We start from the raw sequence: 26,185 nt of genomic DNA on the forward strand, positions 1-26,185 counted from the left end.
GATCTTTAGAGCAGAGGCCAGTCTGACAGCATTAAGGCAATCTTCACCATGAGTAGAGATCCTCAGTGCTCCAGCAGTGATGTGAAGAAACCCCACAGAATGGTAGAGGAGAAAAAAACCAACCCCTTCCCTCTGTACAATGATCCCTTGGTTTCATTGCGGTTAGGTCTCTGATCATTAGGTCGATCCTTAGGATATATGTGAGACCTTTACTGGGCTACAGAGAGCTGACATGAAGTCTTTTGGTTTTCAATGTAGTGCTTGCCAATGCATGCTAGGAGGTGTCACACAGTTCAGAGAGCACAGCTGAGGGAGGTCGGTGTGACCCCATGTAAGGGTGTATCTGTCAAACTAAAATTGGTTCTCAGTGAAGAAGAAGTGGTGTGGAAACCCCAGCTGTGTTTTATAAGCCAAAACAGTCTATGTGAGCTTTTTCCTGTTCCGTGTGTATAGAAGAGAACCTGGCTAGGATAATTTCTAACAGTCCTGCTGATTTATCCAGGGTCTCCCAGGGCCACCAGGCCCTCCAGGACTGCCTGGTCTTCCAGGAAAGCCAGCACCTGATTCAGGTGTAGGACCTCCTGGGTCACCAGGAGAAGATGGATATTCTGGGGAACCAGGTCCTGAAGTGAGTACCCTTTTGTGCACAAACATTGATGTTTTTTTCTGTCCTGCAACACTAAGACTTGCAGTCTGTATAATTCTTAATAAAATTACAGAATCTTTTTAGTTTAAGAGGTTGACTCTTATGCAAATTTTTACCAAAAAAAAAAGTCTTGTTAACCAAAGCACATTACTGCCGTAATGTACATTTGGCAGACAGATACTGGTGAATCTGGACCAGAATAAATAAAAATTAAGAATGCTTTTGCCAACACTGAATGAGACTAAGTATCAGTTTTCCTCTGGTGCTTTCAGGAAAATGAAGTTTGCTAAATCGCTTATATAACATCCAGGGAATTCGTAGAATAAACTGATTTTTCCTCTTTCCTCTCCTATCCTGTTCTTCAGCTAGGTAGAAACGCTTATTCCTCTGGACATGAGAAATATAATTCTGCTGTTAAAATGTTGCTAAAGTTTGACTTGCAAATAAATCCTTAGGAAAGCAGCTTTTTCAGTGAAGAAAATTATTTTTTTTAGCATTGAACAGCTCTGAGAATCCGCTCTGGAACTATGAGATTAGCTCAGTTGGTTGGAGCATGGTGCTAACAAAGCCAAGGTTATGGGTCTGATATCTGTGCGGGCCGTTCATCTAAGAGGTGCACTCAATGATCCTTTCCAATTCAGAATAATCTCTGATTCCATGTATTCACTAGTATGGTTCCCTTATTCCCTACCAACCATCTGCCAACAGCAGTTGCTCTCAGGAAAAAAATTGTCCTGTACATCTCACAACCCTCAAAGTGAGTCACCATTTCTGTACCTGACAAGGTGTCATTAGCATATATCAAGGAAGTGTGTGGGTGATGGGTGTTAAAAAGGAGATCTTGCTATATCTCAGTTGTCTTGGAGGAGGTTTTTTTTGAGGATAACCAAGTTGGGAGTTGATACAAAATCTAAAAAGCGTTTGGTCATCCAGGTGGAAAGCAGCATCTTTTGTGCAGAAGGAAATTAAGCACCTGAAAGTCTTAAATGTGGGATTCAAGAGTCAAGTTCATGGGACACCAAGGGACTCCACTCTTCTCTGCATCTAGTGATTGTAATATGGATGGCAGCATAAAATAAAAAAGTCTGAAACGCTGACCAGATTTCATCTAATTGCTCAACTCCCAACAGCACACTTTTTCTTTTCTGAATCCAAGACAGATCAAATCGTATTGAGTATTACAAATGTGATTTTAAGAAAATGCATTGGCAAGACTTATTAAAAAGACAGTTGCCCTAATGTTTTATTTACTGCATTTGATAAAGTGCAGTGTTAGATTAAAAGACTCTCTTTAAAACCTTCTTTGCAATTCAAAATGTACCTTCAACTTTTCTGACTGTGACTGTTTCTACATCTTTAGAGTAGAAAGTAATTCAAATGGTCTAAGATATAGTAATATACTAGTACTATATATTACTATATAGTACTATTTTCTGCCAAAAAAGAATAATGTAAAAAGGAATTAAAAGAAAATGGAGAAATAAGTATTGATTAATCTTTTATTTTTAAAGATGAGTGTATTCCCTCTTGTGTAATTTGGGATTTCACAGGCAATAAAGTGAACTACTTACACACAGTCAATTTTCTGATGCAACAGAAATCATTGTTTCAGGATAGATCCTGGGAAACATATCAGTTAAAAAAAAAAAAGCAGAAGTTAAATGTTAATAAGACTACTAAAAAACATTTTCTGAACAATCAGTCTAGGACAAATCTGCAAGCTGCTGGAGGAAAATTCCAGCTATTAAGAACACAGACCCATGCAATCCCACAAATTCAGGTGACCTAAGAAACTGTAATGCTGCTTTTCAAAGATTTGCACACATTTGCACACTCTGCATAAATGAAGTTAGGTCAATTCCCAGCAGAATATTTTTGGTGGGGAATGCTCATTAAGTACCACATTAACACATTTGTGTTATTAAGTTTTCAGCTGTGAATTCTAATTCCAGGAGACCAGCCAGTCACTTGAAGTTGGGGACAGGCTTAAGTCCTTGCTAAATCAAGAAGTTTGTGAAGTAGTACCTCTTCTCTCAACAAGTGTGTCTTGGAAATGTTTGAGTAAATGTTTGCATTTTATAATGGGAATTACCCCTGCCCAAACAGCTTCACAGTGCATCTTGTACTGATATGGTATTGATCTGGTTAAACACACATTTTCTAAATGTTACATGAAGTTTAATTGACTCATAGCATTGTATAGGGATATTTTCTATCCTAATTTTTTGTTTGAGGTAGCTCACAAATGCATTACTATATCCTGACAAGAATGTCCTAGTGTTGCCTGCTAGCTGCATAAGAGAGACTATTCCAAAATTCTAAAGGAAATTAGCAATTTTAGCACAATGAAGCCTAAAATTGCTCAGCAGTACAGTGGAAGTAATCAGTAAACTTTAGAACAGTTATTGTTCTTAGCTCAACCTCTTTTCTTATTCTCTTCTGTCTATGCAATCCTGCCAAAATACAATACTGAAAATATTTCTGATTATTCTCAATATTAAAAATAATCCATTAGTTACTCTATGACTTCGAGTGCATCCAAAGAGCAAAAGCAGTGGGGGGGGGGGGGGGGGGGGGGGAGGGAGAGAAATAAAAGTGTTAAAACTTAGTGGTGGGAGGCACTACACATTAGTGTTTCATAAAGCTGTGTCATCAGTTGGTCCCTGACGCCTAAACACATGTTGTAGAAACTGAGCTCTCAAGTGGCACCTGCTTTAGATTTACTGTCATCTACAGGGCCCTCAAGGTCCTCCTGGCCGTGATGGAGTGGTTGGCCCACCAGGATGGAAGGGAGAAAAGGTAAGTTAAATGTCTGCCTTGCTCCTACTTCAGTGGAAAATCTTTGACAATTCTAGGCTGTAAAAATCATAAATAATTGTCCCCACAACACAATAGCATCTGGCTTCAGTATTTTTTTAATGGAATCCAGATACTAATGGCTTTTTAGAACACATCTCAAAAGGCATGTTCAGAAGTCCAGAATTTCCTATTGGATGCTATCTCATTTTCTGCAACATGCAATGTTCGATACGCAGTGTGAACTACTCTGTTGTGATCTGCCACTCAAAAGCCAGTTGTGACTGGGCTCAGACAGGTGAGCCTGGGGGGCAAGGAGAGAAGTCCAGTTAGCCCAGCCTGGCACAGAGTGACAGCACACTCTATGCCAGGGGAGAAGTCTGAAGGAGCACAAACCATTTAAATTGGCAAACAAGAGACAAAGGTGTGGCCCACATGATTGGACAACAGGTGCCCACCAGTGAAAAGCTGATGGGTTAAGATAAGGACAGAAAGATCACTCAGCAATTACTGTCACAGGCAAAACAGACTCGACTAGGGGATTTCCATTGCTAATCAAACCATTTTTTTACGCCCTACTTCAAGAAAGATGTGAAGAAAACAAAGACTACAAGACAATTTCATCCTCTAGTGAGCTTCAACAACACACCTTATGCACAAGAACTTGAAAGTAAATTCCCAAGTGTACGCTGTAAGCTCACACACCGTAAGGGGAATGAAAAGGCAAGTTTAAATGGCCAGAATATTGATTTAATTTTATCTCTGGAGGGCTGAAGGTTCTGAGTTGTGATAGCAAAAGCCTGAGGCTGCTAGAAGTGCAGCACACATGGGAGCCAGCAGCCACGCAGGAAGGGCAGTGTGTGTGTTATAAGGAGGCACTTGAAACCTGTGTCCATAGTAATCAGTGGTGTGTGTTTTACATGAGGGAGCCTAAGAACAGGAAGAAGTCTAGATGAAGTAAACTGAACATGAATCACACACTATAGGAGGAGATTGATGGGGAAAGATAAGAAATTAAAGATAAATTAAATTTTTTAAAAAAACATAATCCTTAAAAGAAAAGGACTACAATATTTTTCCTCCCCGAGTCTGTTTGCTGCATGGTGTATATTTGATAGAAGTTTGATTAGAATTGAGGCACTGTATATCTACGTCTGTTCAATATAAGTAAGAGTATTTTTCAATCTTTACTTTTTTTTTTCCTGAAAACCTTGATTTAATTTATATTGCAATATCTGTTTAGTACATTATTCCAAATTAATCCAGAGAAGATAACAGGAAGAAACAACAGGATGCACTGAAAGTAAATTCAGTTTGTTCATTGGAGTGACATTTGACATGGAGTTTAGCTGTTGCTTTTAGTTAAAAACATTCTCATTTTACTCCTGGTGCTTGCTCATTTTTTTCAGACTTTACTCAAGAAATATTTCCGTTGACAGGAGCTTGCCAACATAAAAATTATTCCACTAGATTCAGAGCAATTTGGAAAGTAATTATTTGATTGCATTATTACTGTATTTCTGTCTATTCAGTGAAATAGAAATGGAAAGAAAAACAGTATGCAGGTAAAGTGTATAAAAGCAAATATTGATAAAATATTGATTGCTGCAGAGGAACCTTAAAATCTTCCTAGTCATCACATCCTGTGTTTGGAAGGGTGCCCTAGACAACTTGAGTGGGACCAGTTTCCAGTTCTGTTATAACCCACAACAATTTTGACATTTATATTCAGAAGCATGAAGATGTGACCTGTAATGTTTAATTCTGTGTACTCCAAATCCTTAAAATCTGTATAAATAATTGGAGTGCAAGATTAAGTCCAGTCAGCCTACCAGACCAGAGCTATTAGAGTGTTATTGCAACTCCTGGATTACAGAATTTTTTTCTTTTTTACTTAGAGGTCTGGTGTTTCAGATGAAGGGCTTCATGTAAAGAACGTAAAATTAAACAACACAGAAATCTGCGGGCACTTGTATTAAGGAAAAATACCATAAATATGGTTTTCTTGTGTAATGGTCTTATTCTAAGTATTTAGAATTTATTTTCTTTTACAGGGTGATCAAGGTCTACCTGGTTCTGCTGGTCCAAAGGTAACAAAAAAGACAGTATCTTTACAGAATGACAGCAGCACTGTAATTACGCATGTTACTGAGAAGGGCTGAGAAATCTTAGAGATTATTATGTATAACCCAGTGAAGTGGGCAGAACTGGTTTCCCAGTTGGCCAGTATGCTTCTCTCTGAAGTGTGGGGTAGTCAGGTAACCTTGGCTGGACACTGCTCCAAAGTTATCTCTATCCCTTCCAAGCAGGACTGGGGAAAGAGAATAACATGGAAAATTATTTGTAGGTTGAGATAAGGCAGTGTTTGCTAAAGCAGAAATAAAGTGAAAGTTTGCATGCATATAAGCAACGAGAAAAAAAAGTTTAATCTCTACCTCCCATAGTGAGTAATGCTCAGTCACTTCCCAGGAAGCAGTTGCTCTGGAAGGCAAATACTAGAAAATAACAAATGCCCCCCGTTCCTCCTCTTTGCCTTAGCTTTTATATCTGACCTGGCATCATATGATATGGAATACTCCTTTGTTTCATTTGGGTCAGCTATTTTAGCGTAGTTGTGTCCCCTCCCAGGGTATTGCCCACTCCCAGCCCACTTGATGGGAGGAGGGGATGAGAGAATTTAAAGGATATTAAAGGCAGTGCTGATGCTGTACCAGTGCTGCTCAGCAGCAGACAAAACACCAGTGTGCTATCAACACCTTTCCAGCTACCAATGCAAAGCACAGCACTGTGAGGGCTGCTGTGGGGAAAACAAGCTCCAGCTCATCCAGAACCACCACACATGGCCAACAGGTCGAGAGAGGTGATGCTCCCTTTCTACTCTGCCCTCACGAGAGCCCACCTGGAGAGCTGTGCCCAGCCCTGGGATCCCCAGCACAAGAAAGGCATGCACCTGTTGGAACAAGTCCAGGGGAGGGCCATGAACATTAACAGTGGATGACCTCTTCCTGGAAATGTTCAAGGCCAGGTTGGATGTGGTTTTGAACTACCTGGTCTAGTGGAAGGTGTCCCTGCCCATGGCAGAGAGATTGAAACTTAATGAGCTTTCCAACACAAACCGTTCTGTGATCCTGTAAATCTACTTACTTGTCTCTATTTAGGCATATTCAGTACATCAATAGACTGCACTTTTATTGTAGGGTGATACTGGAGTCATTGGATCAATAGGTCCCAAAGGAGAAGCTGGCCCTATTGGGTCTCCTGGAAAACCTGGGCCACCAGGACCTCCTGGGCCTCCCGGACCTCCTGGACCTCCTGGACCACCAGGACTAAGTTACAGCTTGGGATTTGAGGTATTTTGCTATTCTGAAGTTTGTTGTAACTGTGGATATATTTCCTCCAGAGGAAAGACAGTGTGATCACCTATGTATTTCACAGGTATTTAAGTCTGAAGTGATGACAAAGAAATTTGTTCTAGATTGAAATTTGCTGAGGAGTGTCAATACAGAGACACACATTGCTCATTTCTGACCTCACGGTCTGTTCCACTTAGAACAAAAGTGTTCTACTGAAAATTTAAAATTGCAGATGTTACTTTTTCTACTTCTGATAATAATACCTTCATCACTTAAAAATATGAGATTGGGCCAGCTCAAGATGAGTTTCACATATCATTTGAGAACTGCTCATTTGGATAATGTTGTTGGAGCAGAAAGTGGCTTTGCAGTAAAGAAAGGCAAGAGTTCGTGAATTAGAGCCGCTGCATTGACATCTTTGTGAAGAGAGGCCAAGAAAGTGTCATTATCAATATTTATATTTGTGTCTTCACTTTTTTTTTTTCCTTTTATTCCCATGCATTTTTCAATTCTAATTTAGCTGTTTGGCTCAGCAAAGCCTTTGGGAGTTTTTTATGTCATGGGATGTAATAGAGTTTACACAGTAACTCAGAGCAGTCTCATCAGAGAAGTAAGAGTGTTTGATCAAAATTACTGGCCATCTGTAGAATGGCTGCAGCAAAATGGTAGTATCTTTAAAAGATACCAGTTTCCCTACATGTTTCTCTAAGTATCTACCCCAACTCTTGTATTTTTCTTTTCTTTTCACTTTGAGGTGTCATAGACATGACCACTAATGCTTGTTTAGAGACCCAATTTGTTTATGATGTCAGACTAAATAATATTGTACTAGATAAATGATAGATTTGATATACTAGGTAGATGTATTGGTTAATAATCTCAATGATGTAAGTGAATTCCAATGGACAAAAATCTCTCTAGCAGTTCACAAGTTCTTAATTGCCAGCACTGAAATTTTTAGCAAGGAGCAGCTTGAAGTCTGAGCATACAAGCAGTCCTCTCTGCCTTGTCTTAGGCACACTACACTGGTACAAAGCCTCCCCTGAATAAACACCTATTTGTCTCAGAATTAGTTGAGGACCACTGGCAAGTCGCACCTTCATCCCAGGTCTGGTCTGAGTTTTGGCCCAGAATGATGGCTTCTCTGACTTATAGTCATCTGCTGTGGCCTGTGAGGACCCATTCTTTAAGAGATTCTCCACTTTTTCCCATTAGCACTATTTGAGTAGAAGGCAACATGCCTTTACTATGTCACCAGAGAGTTCTCCTGAAATTAGGTGCTTAGGATCAAACTCTGCCATTTTTGATACCTAAGTCTCAGAGGAGCAAGCTTAGCAGATGAACAGGGAAGGGTGAAAATTGGGAGTCCTCACTTTTATGGATGAAAATGCAGAAGGATTTGAGCTCTAACTGCAGCAACAGTATCATAACTGGCTTCATCTTGAACTTTATCTATAGTCCATACAAAATTGGCGTGATTGTCATTTCCCTGAGAGGAATACTACTTTAAACAGGCTTGCTAGAAGTAGATGATCTTTTGGATGCCCACCCCTGCCATCTGTTGAGGCAGCACCGTGGTCTGCCAGTTTGTTAGGGTGTCACTACCTTTTGGTTGGCAGTCTGTTTATTGCTGCAAGGCTGTTTCTGCAAAACACTCCTGTTAGCACTTGTTAGCATCTGTGATCAGCTATGTGCAAAAACCAAATGGCATGGTGTTTGCTGGCACTTACGCTTGCCAAAAGAACAGTTTGAGTTGCAGAAGGTACCTGGTAAACCCATTAAAAACATTCAGATGTCAAAAAGATGATGTGTTATATAAAGCAGGCATCAAGCACTCTCTTAAAGGGAAAAACAGACTGGCACAGTGCAGTCAAGGGAAAGGGCCCAGAAACACAGTGTGGTTTACCCTAAGCACTGAGAGTTTGATTAAACAGGCCAAAGAGAATATGAGATTTTCTGTTGGTGTTTGGTACACTGACAGCTGATGGAGGAGCAGAATGAAAGTCTGAATAACATTAAATCAATCAAGTTGCACAAAAAGGTCTCTCACCTTGGTCCCCCAAAAGGGAGGACCTGATTCCGGCTGTGCATTCCTTCTGCTTCTCTTACTCTTGTAGAGTTGGCAGAAAAGGTCAGAAGAACAAGATCTCTCTTTTTAAGTGGAGTCAGGTCAGATGATGTTTTCCATACCTTTGGTGTTTAGCTGTCATTCAATAGTAACTGAAGGTCATCTGATTGGTGTCTCACCCTTTTCCTTAGACTATCTCCCAAGTACATCACAGCTGTACTAAGATGGGCCATTTCAAGCCTAATTAATTAGCAGAAGGATAAGTAGGCCTCCAAACATGGTAAGCTGACACAAGGGCTTGTTGTCACTAAGAGGCAGAGATTCTCCTTTGCTCCTGTTCCTTCTCCCATCTGCAGACATTCCTGGCACATGCCTAGACTTGGCGTGCACTAACATTCAGTATTTCATCAATTCTTCTACAAACCAATTTAATTTACTAAAATTTTAGAGAACACTTGCAGTAACCCCGAAGGTAACATACTTTCTGCCATTTTAGTCATCCAGAGGAAAGTGAGGGGATTTGACACATGATGCTGATGCTGCAAACAGAGGCTGTATGGCTATGAGCAGGGAAGAGAAACAAAGAAAGATTAAGTTTTTGCCTTTTGAGTAAAAGGACACAATTAAACCATCACAGCTGCAACTAAAACTGCAGCTAAAAGCAAGTGAACAGCTCCCTGCTGGCATGGTTCATCCAGATGTTTTGGAGCACAGTCTGACAAGTTTAGACTAGGCACAGGGATAGGAACATGACAGGTGCTGAGCCTGAAACAAGTCATTATGGCAGCCTGCGATTTTATTTCTTTGCTGCTTTGGAACTGGCAGCTCTTGCTTCTACCATGGATCTGGAATGTCATAGATCAATGAAAGCTAGAGGGAGGTTGCTGCTTTCTATGTCATTTCCTTTAAAACTACTCAAAAATTTCCATGGGAAATAGGTTTCAAGGACTCCCACTGCACAGGGACTTCTTTCTGAAGTTACCAGATGGCAATGGAAATGGACAGTGGGCTGGAGCAGATAACCTGTAAGGAAAGTCTCAGGGGGACTGAACTTGCTTAGTCTGGAGAACACTTAATCTTCATCTCTGGAAGGTTTCAAGGCCTGAGTTTCCAGTGCCCTAAACAACCTGATTGGAATTCAGTGTCGACACTGCTTTTGACAGGAAGTTGGGCCAGGCAGCCTCTGAGAGCCCTTTCAACATAATTAATTCTACAATGTGATGGTGGAACTCTTTTTTTTCTGCTCAGTTTCAAAAAGTGGTATTTTAGGCAGGAGTTCAATATTTGACTGTGAAAATTAGGAAGAGCCTTTATTGATGGAAAGTGATTGCTGCCTTTAGCAAACTGCAAGTTCTTCCTTCCATAAATCAGTTCTTGTCACCCTTACTAGTCATTAGGGTTTCCATAGCTGGGTGGCAGGTAAATGCTGCACAGAAAAATGCTGCTTAAAGTGTGCCTAAACACAGTACAGACTCTCTCACTTCTGCTTGATGCTCTTCAGCCTGAAGTGCTGGAGCAATGGTCAAGTTGGCAAGACAGTAAAGACCAGAGTTTCTGTAAGGAAGACCAACATGTTTTTATCACTTTTGAGCAAATCCTATCTCCAGAACATCATCCATTTATCTCAAGAAAAAAGTTAATGAGAAAAGATTAAAATATTGGTAAGTTTCCAGTTTTAACAGAATTTCTGAATACATAGCAGTTGAAAAAAAAAAGACAAAAAAACAGAAAAAACCCAAAAAAAACCAAAACAAAACAAAACAAAACAAAACAAACACCAAAAAAAAAAAAACAGAAAAAAAACCCCAAAACATAAATTCTTAAATTCTGTAGCATTTTTTTTGTCTCTTCCTTTAGGATATGGAAGGATCAGGTAGCATCAACCTGTTAAGTGAATCAAGAATTCCTGTATCAAGGGGGCCAAAGGTGAGTGGGTGTTTTGGGGGATGGGAGTATAATTTGTTGTTGGGTTGTTTGGTTTGTTTTGGGGGTTTTTTTCCGACCAGAAGTTTCTTCCATTCTGCTTTTTGGAAACATATAGCCCCAGTCAGCTACAGATTGAGAGTCACTACACTGAAATGAATTCACTTGCTCTAGGATGTCCTCCAAAGAATCTGAATGGTATTTCTCTGATACCTCATTAGCTAATGATTTGTTTGATTCTGCTGTGATATATTTTTGAGATATTAAGGAGTGAAATAAGGGTTTTCATGTTTTCTAGCTCTCTATTTCTTCTTTCACTCTAATAGATTCCTTTCTCACATATGAGGGTGAATCACACATAAGAAGATGAAACTGAAATGTTCGACAATCAAAGGTGCATAATATGACATGCCACTTTTAAACCTAAAAAATCGTTCCCAGTAGTGTGGAAGCAATGTCACAGACAAAGGGATGCTTTTTTTCACCATCACTGTGCCTCAGGATATTTTTTTGCTAGTGTGGGGCACTTAAATCATCAGGTAGGGAATATGGCAATATAATGTATCAGTACCAACCAGATCATTTGGATTTACTGTCATTCTTAACAATAGAAGGAGCTCTAGTGGTTTAGTCTGGCAACAAAAGGAGACAAATCCATGATCCAGTAGCTACTTAGGAGTCTCTGAGGGGCAACTGCAAGTATGATGAAGCCAAACTGTTCCTTATAGGGCCAGATTGTGCAGCAAGGGACACTGGTCACAATTTGCATCTTGTGATGTTCAGGCTAAGCCTCAGGAGAAGGCTGCTCACTAGAAGGTTGGTGCAGGACCAGGGCAATTCACCCAGGGAGGTTGCAGAAGTCTGGTCTTGGGGTTGTCGAGACTCTGGTGGACAGGAACATGACCGACCTGATCTGAAGCTGGGGACAGTTCTGCTCCAAGGGGTTGATTGGATTAGATGAGCTCCACAGGCCTGTACAATCTTCCATGAATCATCAGACACCAACTGAACACTGGAGGCAGGAATGACTTTGAGCAGCTCTTTACTGTGTTGGTTTAAAGTACTGGTAATTGTGAGTCACTGAGGTTGTAGCTGATAGCTTAGAGAACTTTGTCCCCTCTTTTGTCTTTTCCTAGATACTAGAAATAGCACAAAAATACAGTTCCAAAATTAAGTATTTAATCTTTTAGCTGAAATAAGGACATGTCCACAACCAGGGCCAGAATTGTGCATTCTGACCTGCCTTAGTCACAGACTAACTCTCAAAATTAGTTTTATAGCAGGCATTGTTTCCAAGTCACTCAGCTATAAATATGCAAAAAAGTCTTGTCGCAGTTGTACAAAATTTTCCTGTTACTGCTTAATTACTCTGCAAAGTTCGAGTCAGTACAGAAGGCAGATGAGAAAAAGAAGACAAGAAAAAAAAGAATTTTGCTGTAATTATGAAAATGCTTTTACATACTTACTGGTACTGCATTATGAGCCATTTACACCGTATTACACATCCAGAGTACCCAGTGGTGTTTAGGTGAAAACAGAGAATCTGCTTCTAAGGGGGCTGCACTCAAAACAACTGCTAGAAAATAAGTTGTATTTATTGGCATTGTTGAGTTTCCTATTAATCTTTTATTGGAAAGCAGTGGTAGTGTTTTGAAATAGAAATATAAAATTATTTTTTTCTGATGTCTCAGCTCCCATTTCCAGGGTTTCTATTTTTTTCTTCCACAGATCAGTGTAAAATTTCAATGGTGTTTTCTCATTATTTAGCATTACCATTTATTAGTGCCCTTGTATTCCAGATAAGGACAATTCAATCACTTTGTTGAATTCCTTTCTCTTCCATTCAACTTTCTACAATGACCAGTAATGAACTGCTGTCCATTTTACCATCAAAGAGCCACAATTGTTCTTTACAACCCATGTCACCATACAGAGACGAGAGGAATTTGAATTTCTAAATATTTTGTGAAACAAATTTTTTGGGAAACTGCTTTTAAACCTAGCAAGACTGTATTTCCTCTAAACTGGTACTATATATATTTTAGAAGAATTCAAATTTAAAAAAAATATAAGCAGTTGAAAGCAATCCATCACAACATATACACTTGGATAAATTTATTTCTAATATATTCTAAAAATGTGTACAGTATGCAGTAAGAGCACAGAAGTTGTATTTGTAAGAAAAAATATATTTTATTGTTCGCTGTTAATTCTACAGGTCTCCAGCATTGTTTTTGTAATAGAGTGGTAGTGAGTTAGATTTTTTCCTGAAAAAAAAATTATTTTGAAGTGACATGCAGATTTACCAGTAAATTCAGTGTATTTTTATAGGGTTCTGTGGGAAGACCTGGACAGCGTGGACCATTAGGACCAAAGGTAAAAACACTTGAAAGACAACCTATATTGCTTTGTCTTATATTTTTTTATTTCTGTATTCCCAGAATTTGCCTGAATATAATAGCTTCCATTTAAGATTCATATACAAATTAAGTTGGGACAAAATTTGTTTCTACTTACACTGGATAGCTATTCACAATGTGTATTATGATAATTGTTTCACATCTAACAAGAGCAGTGAGTAAATACTAACTGGACTATTACATTCTATGGCATCTTTGTTAAATTTGTTTTGGACATTTGGCAATTTCTCTTTGTTGCTCATTTATGCATCACTCTGGTCCCTGAGAGGTTACATGTATGCTGTTGAAAGAGAAATCTGCCTGAGGAAGCCTTCTGATCCCAGAAGTGATAAGAAAACATTCTGGAAGGTGCTGGAGGGAAGAAGGGAGGAGCAATGACTACTTTGCCTTGGTTTTATTTGAGCTTAGAAGTGACTGAATTTTTCCACTTTGATGCTGCTACTGGTTGCATAACCCATGAGGAAAAAAATGGAGAGATGAAAAATTGCAGGAGAAAAGGGCAGATTTGCAGAATGGGTCCTTAGACAGGAAGAGATTTTTCCTGTTCCTATGTAAAGTTTGGGTACCACTCAGGTTTCTAGCACAGCATGACAACCCCTTAAATGTGAAGTTAAAGAAATATAAGGCCTTCATTGCCCTGGGAAACAACAGTAGCATTGAAAGAGCAGGAAATGGAGTATGAGAAGTGGCAGTGCCCATCCTCTCCCCCTGAAATTTTCACCTGAACTTACACCCATCACTAATCACTGACTGGCCATTGCCAGCAATAACTGCATGCACCTAATTCATAGCACAACAGCCAACAGCCACCAAAGATCTGGCCAGCCCCCTCTGTCTGTAAAGCTCAGCTTCTTGGGCTGAAAAAAGTCCCTCCATTGGGTACTACTCCTGTTACTGCTGGAGCACATTACTTATGAGTGAAAAAATGGCAATTTGCACAGCACGTGTTGGTGAGTGATACTGCAGTGGACTGGCAAGAATAGACGTGCTCTCACATGATGCTGCTCTGTGCCCATGAGTAGGTGCCGAATCTCCACGCTGAAAATACATTTTTTTAAAAAAGCTTACTCTCTGCCCTTAGCTAGAAACCTTGTTTCTAAGAAATGCTGCTTCACAAAGATTTCAGAAATGGAGGTAGCATGACTCCTAGGATTTAAGAAATGGACTGGAGAGGTAAAGATAGTCATAAGCCTTGGCCACAAGGGTTCACCATCACTTTGGTTTAATCGTGAGTCATGGGGATCCAAGACACAGGAGAAATAGAAAGGAACATGCTAGTGCATGACATCTTACAAAACCAGTTACACTACAGCAAAATTAATAAAAAGTGGTTATAATACACCATCATTCTCATGGGGAGGAATTTTACACCCACTTTTCATGATTATAAATGACTTCACTAGGCAACAGTGGCAAAATACAACAACCACCCACTTCCCAAAACCAAGAGCTAATGCATCACGAGGAGTTGGAGGTATAGTTCTGTTTTGTGCATCCTTCATCCTTCAAATACCCCAGATGAATACAGCTGTCAGAGAAGACCAGCTATGATCAATTTTCTCTCTTTCTGAGCAAGTAAGCATGGATCCAAATTCCGCTTTCACTTCTATTATTATGAAAAGCTGTTTTCATTAAAAAAAGCCTACCGTCTTCACACACACTTGAATATGAGAAAACCAAAAAGCAGTAAGCACAAACATAACATTTGAGGCAATGGCTGATTTATTCCAGTTTGTATTCTCTATCTCCAAAGAAATAAACAAAATTAGATGTTCTATGTCTGTTACAAAATTGAGGAACCATGTCTACATTGGGCTAAAATCCTGAAGAAACGGTCCCAAAGGCAGAACCGTGCAGTGCTCATTGTTTCACTCGCAGTTTGACGCAGTGCCTGGGTAGGTGGGGAGAGCAGCAGTGTGGGGGGACTGTGTTAGATGCTTTGGGGGAAGATGGAGAGTCCTTTGTGGAGGTATGAGGTAATGGCTGCAGTGGTAGATCTGGGGAGAGTTACCATGAGCTGATTTCAGATATCAAAATGAGGGCTCAGGCATGTGGTTTGGTCAATGCTCAGCAGAACTAATGAGTCGTGACCACAAACTCTTCGTATGTGGGTGGCAACTGGGTGGTTAAAATCTCAGAACCAAATCACAAATGTGTGCCAAGCATCGCTTGACCAAAAATATGACATACTTTTACTAATTGTTTTACTCCACTTGGTTCTTTTTTTTTTTTTTTAAGGAAAATAGCATACATGTTTGAAATCCTTGCAATTACTGCTCACTTTAGTGCTTGAGCCCTACTATGTCTCTGTTGCAGGGAGAAAGGCAACATAGGTCCACCAGGTTCAAAGGTGGGAAGTTTATTTAACCTGATCTAAAATCTCAGTTGTTGCTTTCCCATTTCCTTCCATCCCTTAATGAACTTAGGGGATAATGAACATTTCTTGCTATGTCAGAATACTAAAGCCCAGGGTGGCTTCACAAACCCCTTTCTCTGGTGAACTGTGAGTATCAGAAGCCAGTATAACCTGGTGCTTAAGACTTCTGCTTAAAATGTGGTTAAAATTGCATCTAAAATTGCATCTAAAAGGTGCATGTCTTCGAAGGCATCTTGCAAGGCCCTTTACATTTTCACCAGAACAAAGATGAAAATCAACAAAGCTTAGACAGAAAACTAAGTTCCATATGCCCCCTGTCCCTTCATATAGGGGTGTGTAGCGATCACCCCACCCATGACACAGGTCTGTGCTACAGAAGTTGGCAAACCTATCGTTATCCCTGCCTGTCTTGCTTTGAACTCCTCTTGGAGCCCACCCCAAAACTCCTGTTTGGGACTGTGCTGCTTCTTGCTGCTCCCTGCCTGACCTGAGTGTCTTTTGCACACATGAGCCAGCAGAGAGCGCTGATGTGACTCATAGAAAATTTAATTAAAATAATAAAATAAAATAAAATAAAATAAAATAAAATAAAATAAAATAAAATAAAATAAAATAAAATAAAAATCTTCTCCTGGACTTGGGACAGCCCTGAAATAAAAATTTACTCTAAGAGACAAGATAAATGCAGTTATGCTTGCTGATTATTGACAAGAGTATTATCACAGTCTTCTAGCAGCATCTGCTTGTTTATTTTTTAAAAATACCAACAATGTAGCAGGATTCTTCTTGCCATAAATTCCATCTGCTGTACATATTATGAGTGTTGTCATTTCACATAGATATTTGTCAGCATGATAATTAAAGCTGATGCACTGACACACAGGACAGTAGTTTAACTCCTCTTAATCAGTGTGAGACTATAGAATATTTTCTTTATTATTATGCCTACATGTACTTTTTCTGAGGTCCTTTTTCTAGTAATTATTATTTTTATATGATAGATGCATTTGAAATATGTGTATATTTTAAGTATATTACAGGTTATTTAAAAAAAAAATAACCAATTTATCTCTTTTATCTCTTAACACTCAGACTAAAAAAGATCTTTGTCCCATTACACATAAGCAATGAGCTACATTCTTAAAATATGAAGGGAGTTAGAAATAAGGATGTCTCTGGATACATCAGTTGCAATAAAACATCTTACCTATCCTGGATCTTTTCTTCCCATTTAAATTTCATTAGGAAAACTAATGGGAGAAATTATTCAGCATTTGTAATGGTAGGAAGCTGTCCTGCAAGTACCAGCATGCCTGAAATAATAACATTCTCTTGCAGAAATGCTGTTGGTCCAAGGTTTTTTCCTCTGCCCATTTACCTTTGCTGCAGAGAAATACTTATAATTTTCCATAAGCACTTGAGAGTCTTGCATCCCAAGTATCATTTTTGCTGCTCCTGCAGATACCAAAATCCCAGTAGTTACTTTGATGTCTAAATTCCATTAGCATTCAGACAACCTTTATCCCATCTCTGAAATTGTTTCTAAAATGAAGAATAGAGTACTTCAGAAATCATACTTTATTCCTGACCCACTCACTTCACTGATCACTAGCAAAAAAAAAAAACAAAAATAGCACTGAGAATAACCTTTCTTAATGAAGCAGGCACATTAGATCTCTCATGGTGGTACTGTCTACTGTTAAAATGCAAAAATATTTTTTTCAAGCAGAGCAAGAAGTTGGAACCAAGACAGTATTTTCCAAAAACCAAAACAAAACAAAGAAACCTCCCACTCAAACAAATAAAAAAACCCTCAAAGCAAAAAAAAAAAAAAAATCGCATACAAAACAAATACCCACAAAAGCCCCACCAAAAGAACAAGCTAACAGGAGTAATTGATCCCTTGGATGAGTCATTAGGCTGCTCTTTGTCATTTCCTCTGCTCTTTCATTGATGCAGAGAAAAACAGATGCAAAAAGTGTAGCTTGCTCTTTATCTAGTCCTTTAAGGATTTAGAACCTTCTATTATCCATTTTTCTCAGGGCAAACTGCTTTTTATTTTTATCACTGATGCTTTTGTTTTTCCCATAGAATGGAGTAGCTGTCAGATTCCAGCAGTCATATACAGGCCTGTATTAAAATACAGCAGGGAGTGTTTTTTGGCCCACATACCAACTTCTGTTTACATCCAATGCCAATGTCTACATCCCTTCTCTTCCTCCAGCTTGAGAGTCACTTAACTGAAGGGTGGAAATAACTTATCGAATGTATTTTGGGGGAAAGCAACAAAATTCACCCTTTTGCTAAGCAGGGGTGGAAGCAGTGAAAAATTATTGAAGCTGCAGAGGGAAAAAAAAAATAAGCCATAAGCCTGCTCTGGAGAGGGGGAAAGAGCAGGAGGAGTGGAGAGAGCAGATGACTAATGAGATAATGAGCCTCCCCCAAACCAACCCCTTCAGAGCCTTATCGTGTCCCTCCCCAATGGCATCCTCCTGCTTGTGTGAAACTGAATGCAGTTCAGAGAGAATAACTGTGTGGTTTCTGTGGCAGGGGATGCCCGGCACGGATGGAAAACCAGGCTTTCCTGGCATTGCTGGGTATCCTGGAGAAGTGGTGAGTAGGGTTATCACCTAATCTGTGATCACATAACACACGCTGGCTCCCAAACCTACCTGTTAAGGATCAGTAGGAGCAGTGTTTGCCATCAGAATAGGAAGAGCTGGGGCTGGGTTTGTCCTGCTTAACCTGGAGTAGTTACCACAGACAAAAAAACACAAGAGCAGAGTGTACCATGTCCATGCCTCCCTCATCAGTCAGAAGAGATACAGGCATCTCCAGAGGCTAGTTCTGACTCCTCAATGCTCCTTCTGCTTTTAATTATTCAGAAATCACCTCTGCCTTTAATTAGAGGAATGCCAGCAGGCTCATAGGTGATTTTAATGTCTTTCTCATGCTTCAGACCCTCGAGGATTACAGCATGCTTTGCTTGGGAAGTCCCACGACTTGTCCCCTGGCGCCTTCCTGTCACTTGTGCCAGACAAAGTGTCTGCATTTCCAGCACAGGGAGTTCCACAGAGGGGCTGATCAAGCTTTGAAATAAGCTGCCTGAAAGATGACAGTTTAGCTTCCCTGTCTTCTCCTATCTGGTCCCCTGGGAAATCCTGGGCACAACTGATGTGGTTGATGCGGAAAAGGACAGCACAGTCAGGGATGGCTGATTTCAGTGCAGTGAAAGAAAGGTTCACTGAATTAATTCCCAGCTAATGAAATGTTTTGTGCTCATTTGCTTCTAGTCATCTGTGAACTCTGTCAAAAGTTCTGGGAAATACTTTTAAACATCAAACCCTCAGAAAATCTGAGTTGAAACTAGTTGGCCCCATGTGTGTTTTGAGAGAGCTGGGAATTGATCATCCTGTACATGCAGTTCACTGCTGTGAAGCTTTTGTGAAGAAAGGGACACCACATTTCATAATTTCCCCTTTTAAATCACTTATGCTTTTTTTTTTTTTTTTTTTTTTTAAATCACCTACAGGGTGCAAAAGGAGAGAAGGGTGACCCAGGAGCTCGGGTGAGATTGTGCAGATTTCATTCTTTTCAAAACACCTATGTGAAATGTAGCACTTAGTATATGGGTTTTCCACATGTAATGCTCTTGAAATAGGGTGAACCAGGACAAGATGGGAACAGTATTGTGGGACCACCTGGACCTCCAGGACCACCAGGACCAGTCATAGCAATACCTGAGGTAAGTGTGTATGTCAAGCATTGAGGTCTGTGACTCCCCTTACAGAGAAGAGGGCACAAGTGGTTAACACACTGGCATTTCTGCTGCTCACATTCAGGACATAAATCTACTCCTCTAAACAAAAGAATCTCAATATGTCTTTGTATCAAATGGAATTGTTTTGAGAAGATTAGATTGGAAGAAAGTGGGTAAAGAGCTTACCTACAAGAATTATGAGGTCATATTGAGCATCTCCCGCAAACTCTTTAGGTGATTCTGCAGGTGCTGTGAGCATCAAATAAAAATCAACAGAGAAATACAAAACTGGGGATATTTAACAAAGCAAAAGCACCCAAGGCACAGCAGCATGTGGCTTTATTTTCAGTTAGTTTTGCTGTGTGTACATCAGACTTTGCAAAACCAGTACTACTATCAGTAATGAAGGCTGGAGATTAGGAGGAATTCCAATTGGAGACGAAAACAGAAAACTTAATAGTTGGCTTGGTATGACATTAAGATCTGGAGGAACTGAGAGTGACTGCAGGAAACTTCACCTCTGAGGAGTGGAAGTGCCTAAAACAGCCAGACATGTCCATAGGAATGGATATAAGGGAAGTAAGAAGTGTTTTGTAATTTCAATAAGAGAAAATGCCCAGCTGAGAAATATGTGTTAAGGGGAGCTTGGTGCCATCATTATCATAAAGCTGAACTAGCAATAACCTTTTTCGACTGAAACAACTGGGCTTTCACTTAGGCTGCTGCTACCAATAGCAAATACAGCATTAATTTTCATCCCATAGGCCACATCACCCATCCCAACACAAGTATTTTTTTCTTTACTGAATTTACTGGGAATCTATACAAAATACTAGGATCTTGGATCCCAAGTCTTGGATAAGCAGAATTATAGATTCACAGAAATGCTGGCTGTGTGAAGACCTTTTTTGAATCCTGATCATAGTGGGACTGTCAGCAGCTCTACACTTTATCACAATTCTGTTGGAGTTTCTGGGGAACTGTTCAATAGCTATGATAGAAATGCTAATGAAAAATTCATGTTCTTTCTCACAGCCCTGCCACTGTGCCACTGTGGGGCCTTAACTCTTATCAGTGACTAAACAGCTCTGTTTACAGTAAAAATGAACCTCACTCTGTTGCTCCATGGCTCGTTAATACTTGAAAAAAACACTGTGAGACCCTCAGAGGGAGGACAGTACATATAAAGAATATTAAAAGATTATTGAAGCTGACATAAACCAATGACACTTGTTTGCTGAAGGCTGTATGGCTCTCTACATGGACTAATCACAGTCCGCACATCTGTCAAACATGCAGTTACGTCTGAAGAAACCTAAAGTGAATCTGAATCCTCCAGGTCCCCTGTATGAACTACTTTTACCATATATTACAGAAATTTACAGAGCCTGGCAGAATCTGTATTGCATTAGGTGTATTACAATCCATACAGAAACCCATTTCCTTCTCTAAGAACTTCTGGGTTTTAGAAGTAAGCTCTTTTTAAAATTAAGAGCATTTATATATATATTTATATATATTTGTAGTATAGGTGTTCTGGGGAGGTACAGAAAGAGCCATCAAATCCTCTGTATTGTTAATCAGATTTCTCTGAGGACTCGGTGTACTGGATTTTGATTAAATTAATTAAATGTGTGTGGAAGTATGCGTCACTATGTATGACATTGAATTCTTCCTATCTCACAAATGTTTGTGTAAGAGCAGGACATTTGTTTGCAGTGAGCTTGCTGAGATAGACATTAAATTATCCAAGTGCATTTTGTTGACTCAGTCTCCCGTCTTTCGTAGTAAGCTTCAAATATGGAAAATAACTATTGCAAGCAGACCTATCAATTGCAGCTGGAATTGCAGAACTAAAATAAATAACACTGCCAGCTGTTGTAATGTGGATATTGGCTTGATGTGGATAGAGCAGCAGAGATCAGTGGTCTGAGTGAACCACAGGGCACTTAGAGAGATTACTTTTCAGGTCAGGGTCATTCATTTAACTGTTGTGTAGCCAAGAACAATACATCTTGGGCCTCAGAAGTCCAATGGACTGATCCATCAGAGTTGGAAGGAAGTTTTCTTAAGAAGGGCTGTGTGGCTACAACTGAACCAACTTCAGGCTGCTTGACAAAAATGAAAGCAAGAGTTAGTGCAGCTTCAGCACTGTTGAATTATTTAGAGCAGACATGGACATCTGTGCCTCAGGGCTACCTCATAATAGCACATTGATGGAGCTGCACTGAAAAAAGGGCCTTGGTTTTCTTCTCATTTCACCTGGTCCCTATGTGAATGGAGGGGATTTGGTTCCTTCAAGAACCACTTCTCATGCTATGAAAATACATGTTAGGGTAAAACTGAGGTCTGCCGTAGAAACTATCTATATCCAGGTTTCTACAGTTCCCACCAGCACTGTGGGTTGCAGAGGCTTCCTGTTCTTGCTGCCTCCTCTGTTGCCTCCTATGGTTGATCAGGAAGTCTGCTCTGACCTGTCATGTTTAAAAAAAACCCAGAGTCCCTCTGTTTGCAGCTGTTTGATATTCCAAAACAGTAAAATCAATATTTCTCATCATATATTGGGTATTTTACTCTTTCAGAACATAGTTGCTTATACTCGGTTCATTTTCATGAATGGAATCATGATAACCAGAAAACCATAATATTTGTTGCTATGATTTTATCACACCAATTTAGTTTGGTATAGTACAGAAATAATTTTGAATAGAGAAATGTTATTGGATTTAAATTTCAAACTGTTAAACCTTAATCTTTGGCTGGCACTATTCACCTATAGTTTAGGTACAAGAAAAAAAAGTCACAAGGAAAGGTTAATGTTAAGGGTGTAAAGGAAATGTCAAAAGATTTTGTTCATGGCTGTTCTTTCTATTATTCTGACAAGGCCATATTCATGACTTTTGGATGCAAAGCTGAAGGTTTACTTAGAAAGCAACCCAGACAATCATCCTAAAACATAGCAGTGAAGAAAATACAGAAAATGATGCTGTCCTTACTATTGTAGTCAGCTCTTTCTGCACTAATTCAGTGTGTTGAAGAGTTATATTGTTGGATTGTTGTTATTAAAGCTGTTTGCACACCCCAACCCAAAGTTAAATAATTAAATACCTGGAGGAAGTTGTGAAGAGCACAATCTTTTCCTCTATTCATCACTCTTCTACCTTTTGTTTTCAAACCTTCTTCAGCATTATGTACAGTTTTCTGACTTTAAACCACAATTTCCATTTGCAGATCAACTGTATGTGTAAAATGTACAATGTGCCTGATCCCAAACTCAGCAAAGCCTTTGGGATTCTTTTCACTGGCTTCCATATAGTTTGGATTGAGCCCAAAAATGATGAATACTAAGTGATCCCACAATGAAAGGACCATGTAAACCCAGAGCTCCTGGATTTCTGCCACTAGATAAAGCAGAACAATTGCAGCAGCAGGACTATTTTATTACTGTCATTAGCAGTATTAGCTACTTTAATAAGTAGCAGCCCATGTCCTGTTCCTTTTCTGGGCTGTGTAGAACTGGAAATAGAGTGGGACCAAGGACATCATACTACCCCTGAAGAGCACAGCAGAGTTAATGCAGCCTGGGAAATGGAATGCTGCCTGTAGGATCTAAACTCTATTTTTACTTGACAATTTTTTCAGTGTTTTTTTGTAGAACCTGAGGACAGGGAGAAGAAAGAAGCACCCAGTAGAAGCAGCAAGCTTCAGCTGTAAGAATTGTTCAACATGACCTCGAAGTACAGAAAGCTAACCATACACTGCCATGTCAGATATTAGGACAGGACAGGACAGGACAGGACAGGACAGGACAGGACAGGACAGGACAGGACAGGATAGGATAGGATAGGATAGGATAGGATAGGATAGGATAGGATAGGATAGGATAGGATAGGATAGGATAGGATAGGATAGGATAGGATGTGCAATCTGGATTTGAAAAAGAAGAATTCATAAGAATATTGGAAGTGATCTGTGGAGGGAATATGGTCAAACCTCCCATTCAAAGCAGTATCCAGTTCCTGGAAATTGTATTTATAAAAAATATTAGAAAATATTGTGATCTGGTCATATTGATCTACACGTGGTTGCAGGGAGAAAAAGAGGCATTCAAACCTCACAAAACTTCACTGACAATGTTTTTATTAATGTGCTAAGTAAATCCCTGTCACCTGAAGGCATGGCCTGCCCTGGCCTTGTGAAATTCAGATTTTCATAACATTGAATGGGAATATGCTGCTTCGCACAGAGCTTTATACTGAAAGGGATGGCATGGCTTGCCTGCTAAACAAATGGATCATTTCAAGCTTCCAAGGAGATTTAGGACATACTTCTGAATCTAAAACAAGACTAAAGTGTCAAATGGGACCATTGGAATGAAAGAAATGAAACCAATAACAAAAACAGAGTAAGGATATCATTTCACCTGAAATATTTCTGTAGAGCAAGCACTTACATGTTGTCTGTCTTGAACTGTTCTGTAAGACCATGTGATACAATATTAGAAACACCTATTTATACCAGAAAATTAGTTATCCAAAACCAAAATGAAAGCCTAATCGTAACATCAGGACAAGAATCTGATGGGAAGTAGCCAACATGGATTTACTAATGGCAGTTTGCTCCTGATCAAAGTCACTGCTTCTCTGTGGAAGAGGGATGGGCACTGAATTTGTAGACCATGACTTCAGCAAAGCTTCTGATGCAGTCTCCTTGAGCTTTGCTATTGTTGAACTGATGACCTATGAAGTGGATAAGAGAATGATAAAATAGGTGTAAAATTAACTCTACTGACAGGGAGTTGTGATTGGCATTCACAAGACCACTTCTGGAGTACTGAGTCCAGCTGTGAGATCCCCAGGACAAGAAAAACATTGACATAATGAAGCAGGCCCCATCCAGGGCTGCCAAGGTGTTCAGGGGACCAGAGCACTGAGAGAAGTGGATCTGATCAGCCTGGCAAAAAGCAGGCTAAGGAGAGAATTTGTTTCTGTCTGCAACTACATAACCAGAGGATAGAGAGAACATGGGAGCAGCCTCTTCCTGGCAGGTGTATGGAAATATTATAAGATGCAACAGGTCCATGTTGGAAAAAGGGAAATTCCAATTAAATATAAGTAAAACTTTTTTACCCTGACTATAATCAAATTTACCCTGACTGATTGCGCAAAACATTAGTGGCATCTCCATCCTTAGAGGTGTTCAAGAATTAACTGGACAAGTGCCTGAGTGACCTGATCCATTCAGGCCTTTGTTGAGGAGTGTTGGACCAGAGCTGCAAAGGTCTCTGTCCACCCTCACTATTATGATTCTGTAATCGAACTATGCAGAAATGCCTGGGCTAATGGGGAGCTCACCAATTCCAGGATAAGTAGCAATGCAACAGCAGTGCAATTGCTCTGTGCTGTTCAGGCATCTGGGGACTCAGAGCTGGGTAGTGCAGGAGCTGCTCCACATCATAGTTTGGGGTTCCAAGCTAGTTTCAGACACAGCAGCGTAATCAGTGCTGACTTAGGAATTGCAGCATGGCACTGCATGGTGTGATGCAGACATGTCCAGAATATAATTAAAACTTCAATTCTGCAACAGAGGATGAGTGTGCTCAGACTGATTCACTATCTTAGAATGCCAGTGACATACTGGAGCATAAACCCTCCATTTGATCCTTATCCTGCTGAGGAGAAATGGCTTCAGGCTGCAAAATCTGGTGTCATGGCTTTCAAATTAAAAATGTGAGTCAGTTAATTAAATTTCTGAAAGAATTCTGAGACCTTTACAGAAGAAATGTAAAAGAAATTCTATGTTTTGTTATTCCATTTGTATAAAGAAAATTAGAAGTAGAGAGCCTTTTCTGTGGCCTTACTTATATTTGTGGCTTTTTCATAGTTCTAAAGAGATACCTTTACCTTTCTAGAAATGTGATTCTGCCTTAGACAAAACATTTAAAACAACCTGTTTCTTAACTCCTTTTTTAGTTACTTCTCAATGACACCAATGGGATTTTTAATTTTACTGCAAGTAAAGGACTGCTTGGGCCTCCAGTGAGTATATGTTGCTTTATTCAATCTTCAGATTTGCTCTATCCTCAACATCTCCTTTTGAGAATAAACTAGAGATGAGTTTCCTATACTTTAATGTTGTGTTTCTGCTGACTTTGGCACCAAACTCTTTGGAAGTACTTTCAGGCAGAACTGAGTTCTGTGTGAATAAACTACTTTTACACGTTGGTATGAAATAAAGAAATTGGCTTATCTCTGATTCTGAGCTATATGCAGAGAATTACAGAAATGTAGAACTGTTGCAAAAATTGAAACCAAGATTTACATTTCTCCCATTTTTTTCCTTCTTGTTTTTCAAGTCACAAAACATTGGGATAAAAAGTATTTTGCTCAGTTCTGCTTGAGACTTCAACTAGAAGTGTATCCTGTGTATGAGTTTAGTCTCACAAAAGTTATAGCTGTGAATGAAAAACTAGTAATTTCATGAGAATACAGCTGATGTGAAATTTAGGTTCTCTTCCAGTTGCAAAATAGTTCAGTCAAATATGGGAAATCCTGGATGTTTCTTGGTAATGATTTCATTAAGCTCATTTCATGAAGTTCCTAGGACGGATCCAAAGAGAAATGTACATTTTCCAAGCTGTGGAGTCTATTCATAGTTACCCAAAAGTGCAGCATGTTGCAATTTGCAAAATCTTAACCACCACAAATTAAGCAACTTACTTTACAGCTAATTTCATTTGTGATTCTTGTTTGTGCATCTCATTTTATCTGTTTTCTTGTTGGTGAGCACAATGATCTCTCCCACATTTAATCCCTGATGTAACAAAGAAAGTCAGAATGTTC

At 39.5% G+C, this 26,185-nt stretch overlaps 1 protein-coding gene across 1 annotated transcript in view; it reads left to right on the forward strand.

Annotated features, from left to right (window-relative positions):
- COL15A1 (collagen type XV alpha 1 chain) overlaps positions 1-26,185 on the forward strand; it is a 113,835-nt gene that overhangs the window by 57,400 nt on the left and 30,250 nt on the right. Inside the window, exons 13-23 of the mRNA XM_062498385.1 lie at positions 503-628; positions 3,383-3,445; positions 5,497-5,532; positions 6,640-6,792; positions 10,721-10,789; positions 13,118-13,163; positions 15,522-15,556; positions 18,134-18,196; positions 19,116-19,151; positions 19,245-19,328; positions 25,316-25,381. Of these exons, the coding sequence (XP_062354369.1) occupies positions 503-628; positions 3,383-3,445; positions 5,497-5,532; positions 6,640-6,792; positions 10,721-10,789; positions 13,118-13,163; positions 15,522-15,556; positions 18,134-18,196; positions 19,116-19,151; positions 19,245-19,328; positions 25,316-25,381 (777 nt within the window). The remainder of the gene's footprint in view (positions 1-502; positions 629-3,382; positions 3,446-5,496; positions 5,533-6,639; positions 6,793-10,720; positions 10,790-13,117; positions 13,164-15,521; positions 15,557-18,133; positions 18,197-19,115; positions 19,152-19,244; positions 19,329-25,315; positions 25,382-26,185) is intronic.

The sequence above is a fragment of the Cinclus cinclus genome, chromosome 1 (genome assembly GCF_963662255.1).
Source record: "Cinclus cinclus chromosome 1, bCinCin1.1, whole genome shotgun sequence".
NCBI lineage: Eukaryota > Metazoa > Chordata > Aves > Passeriformes > Cinclidae > Cinclus > Cinclus cinclus.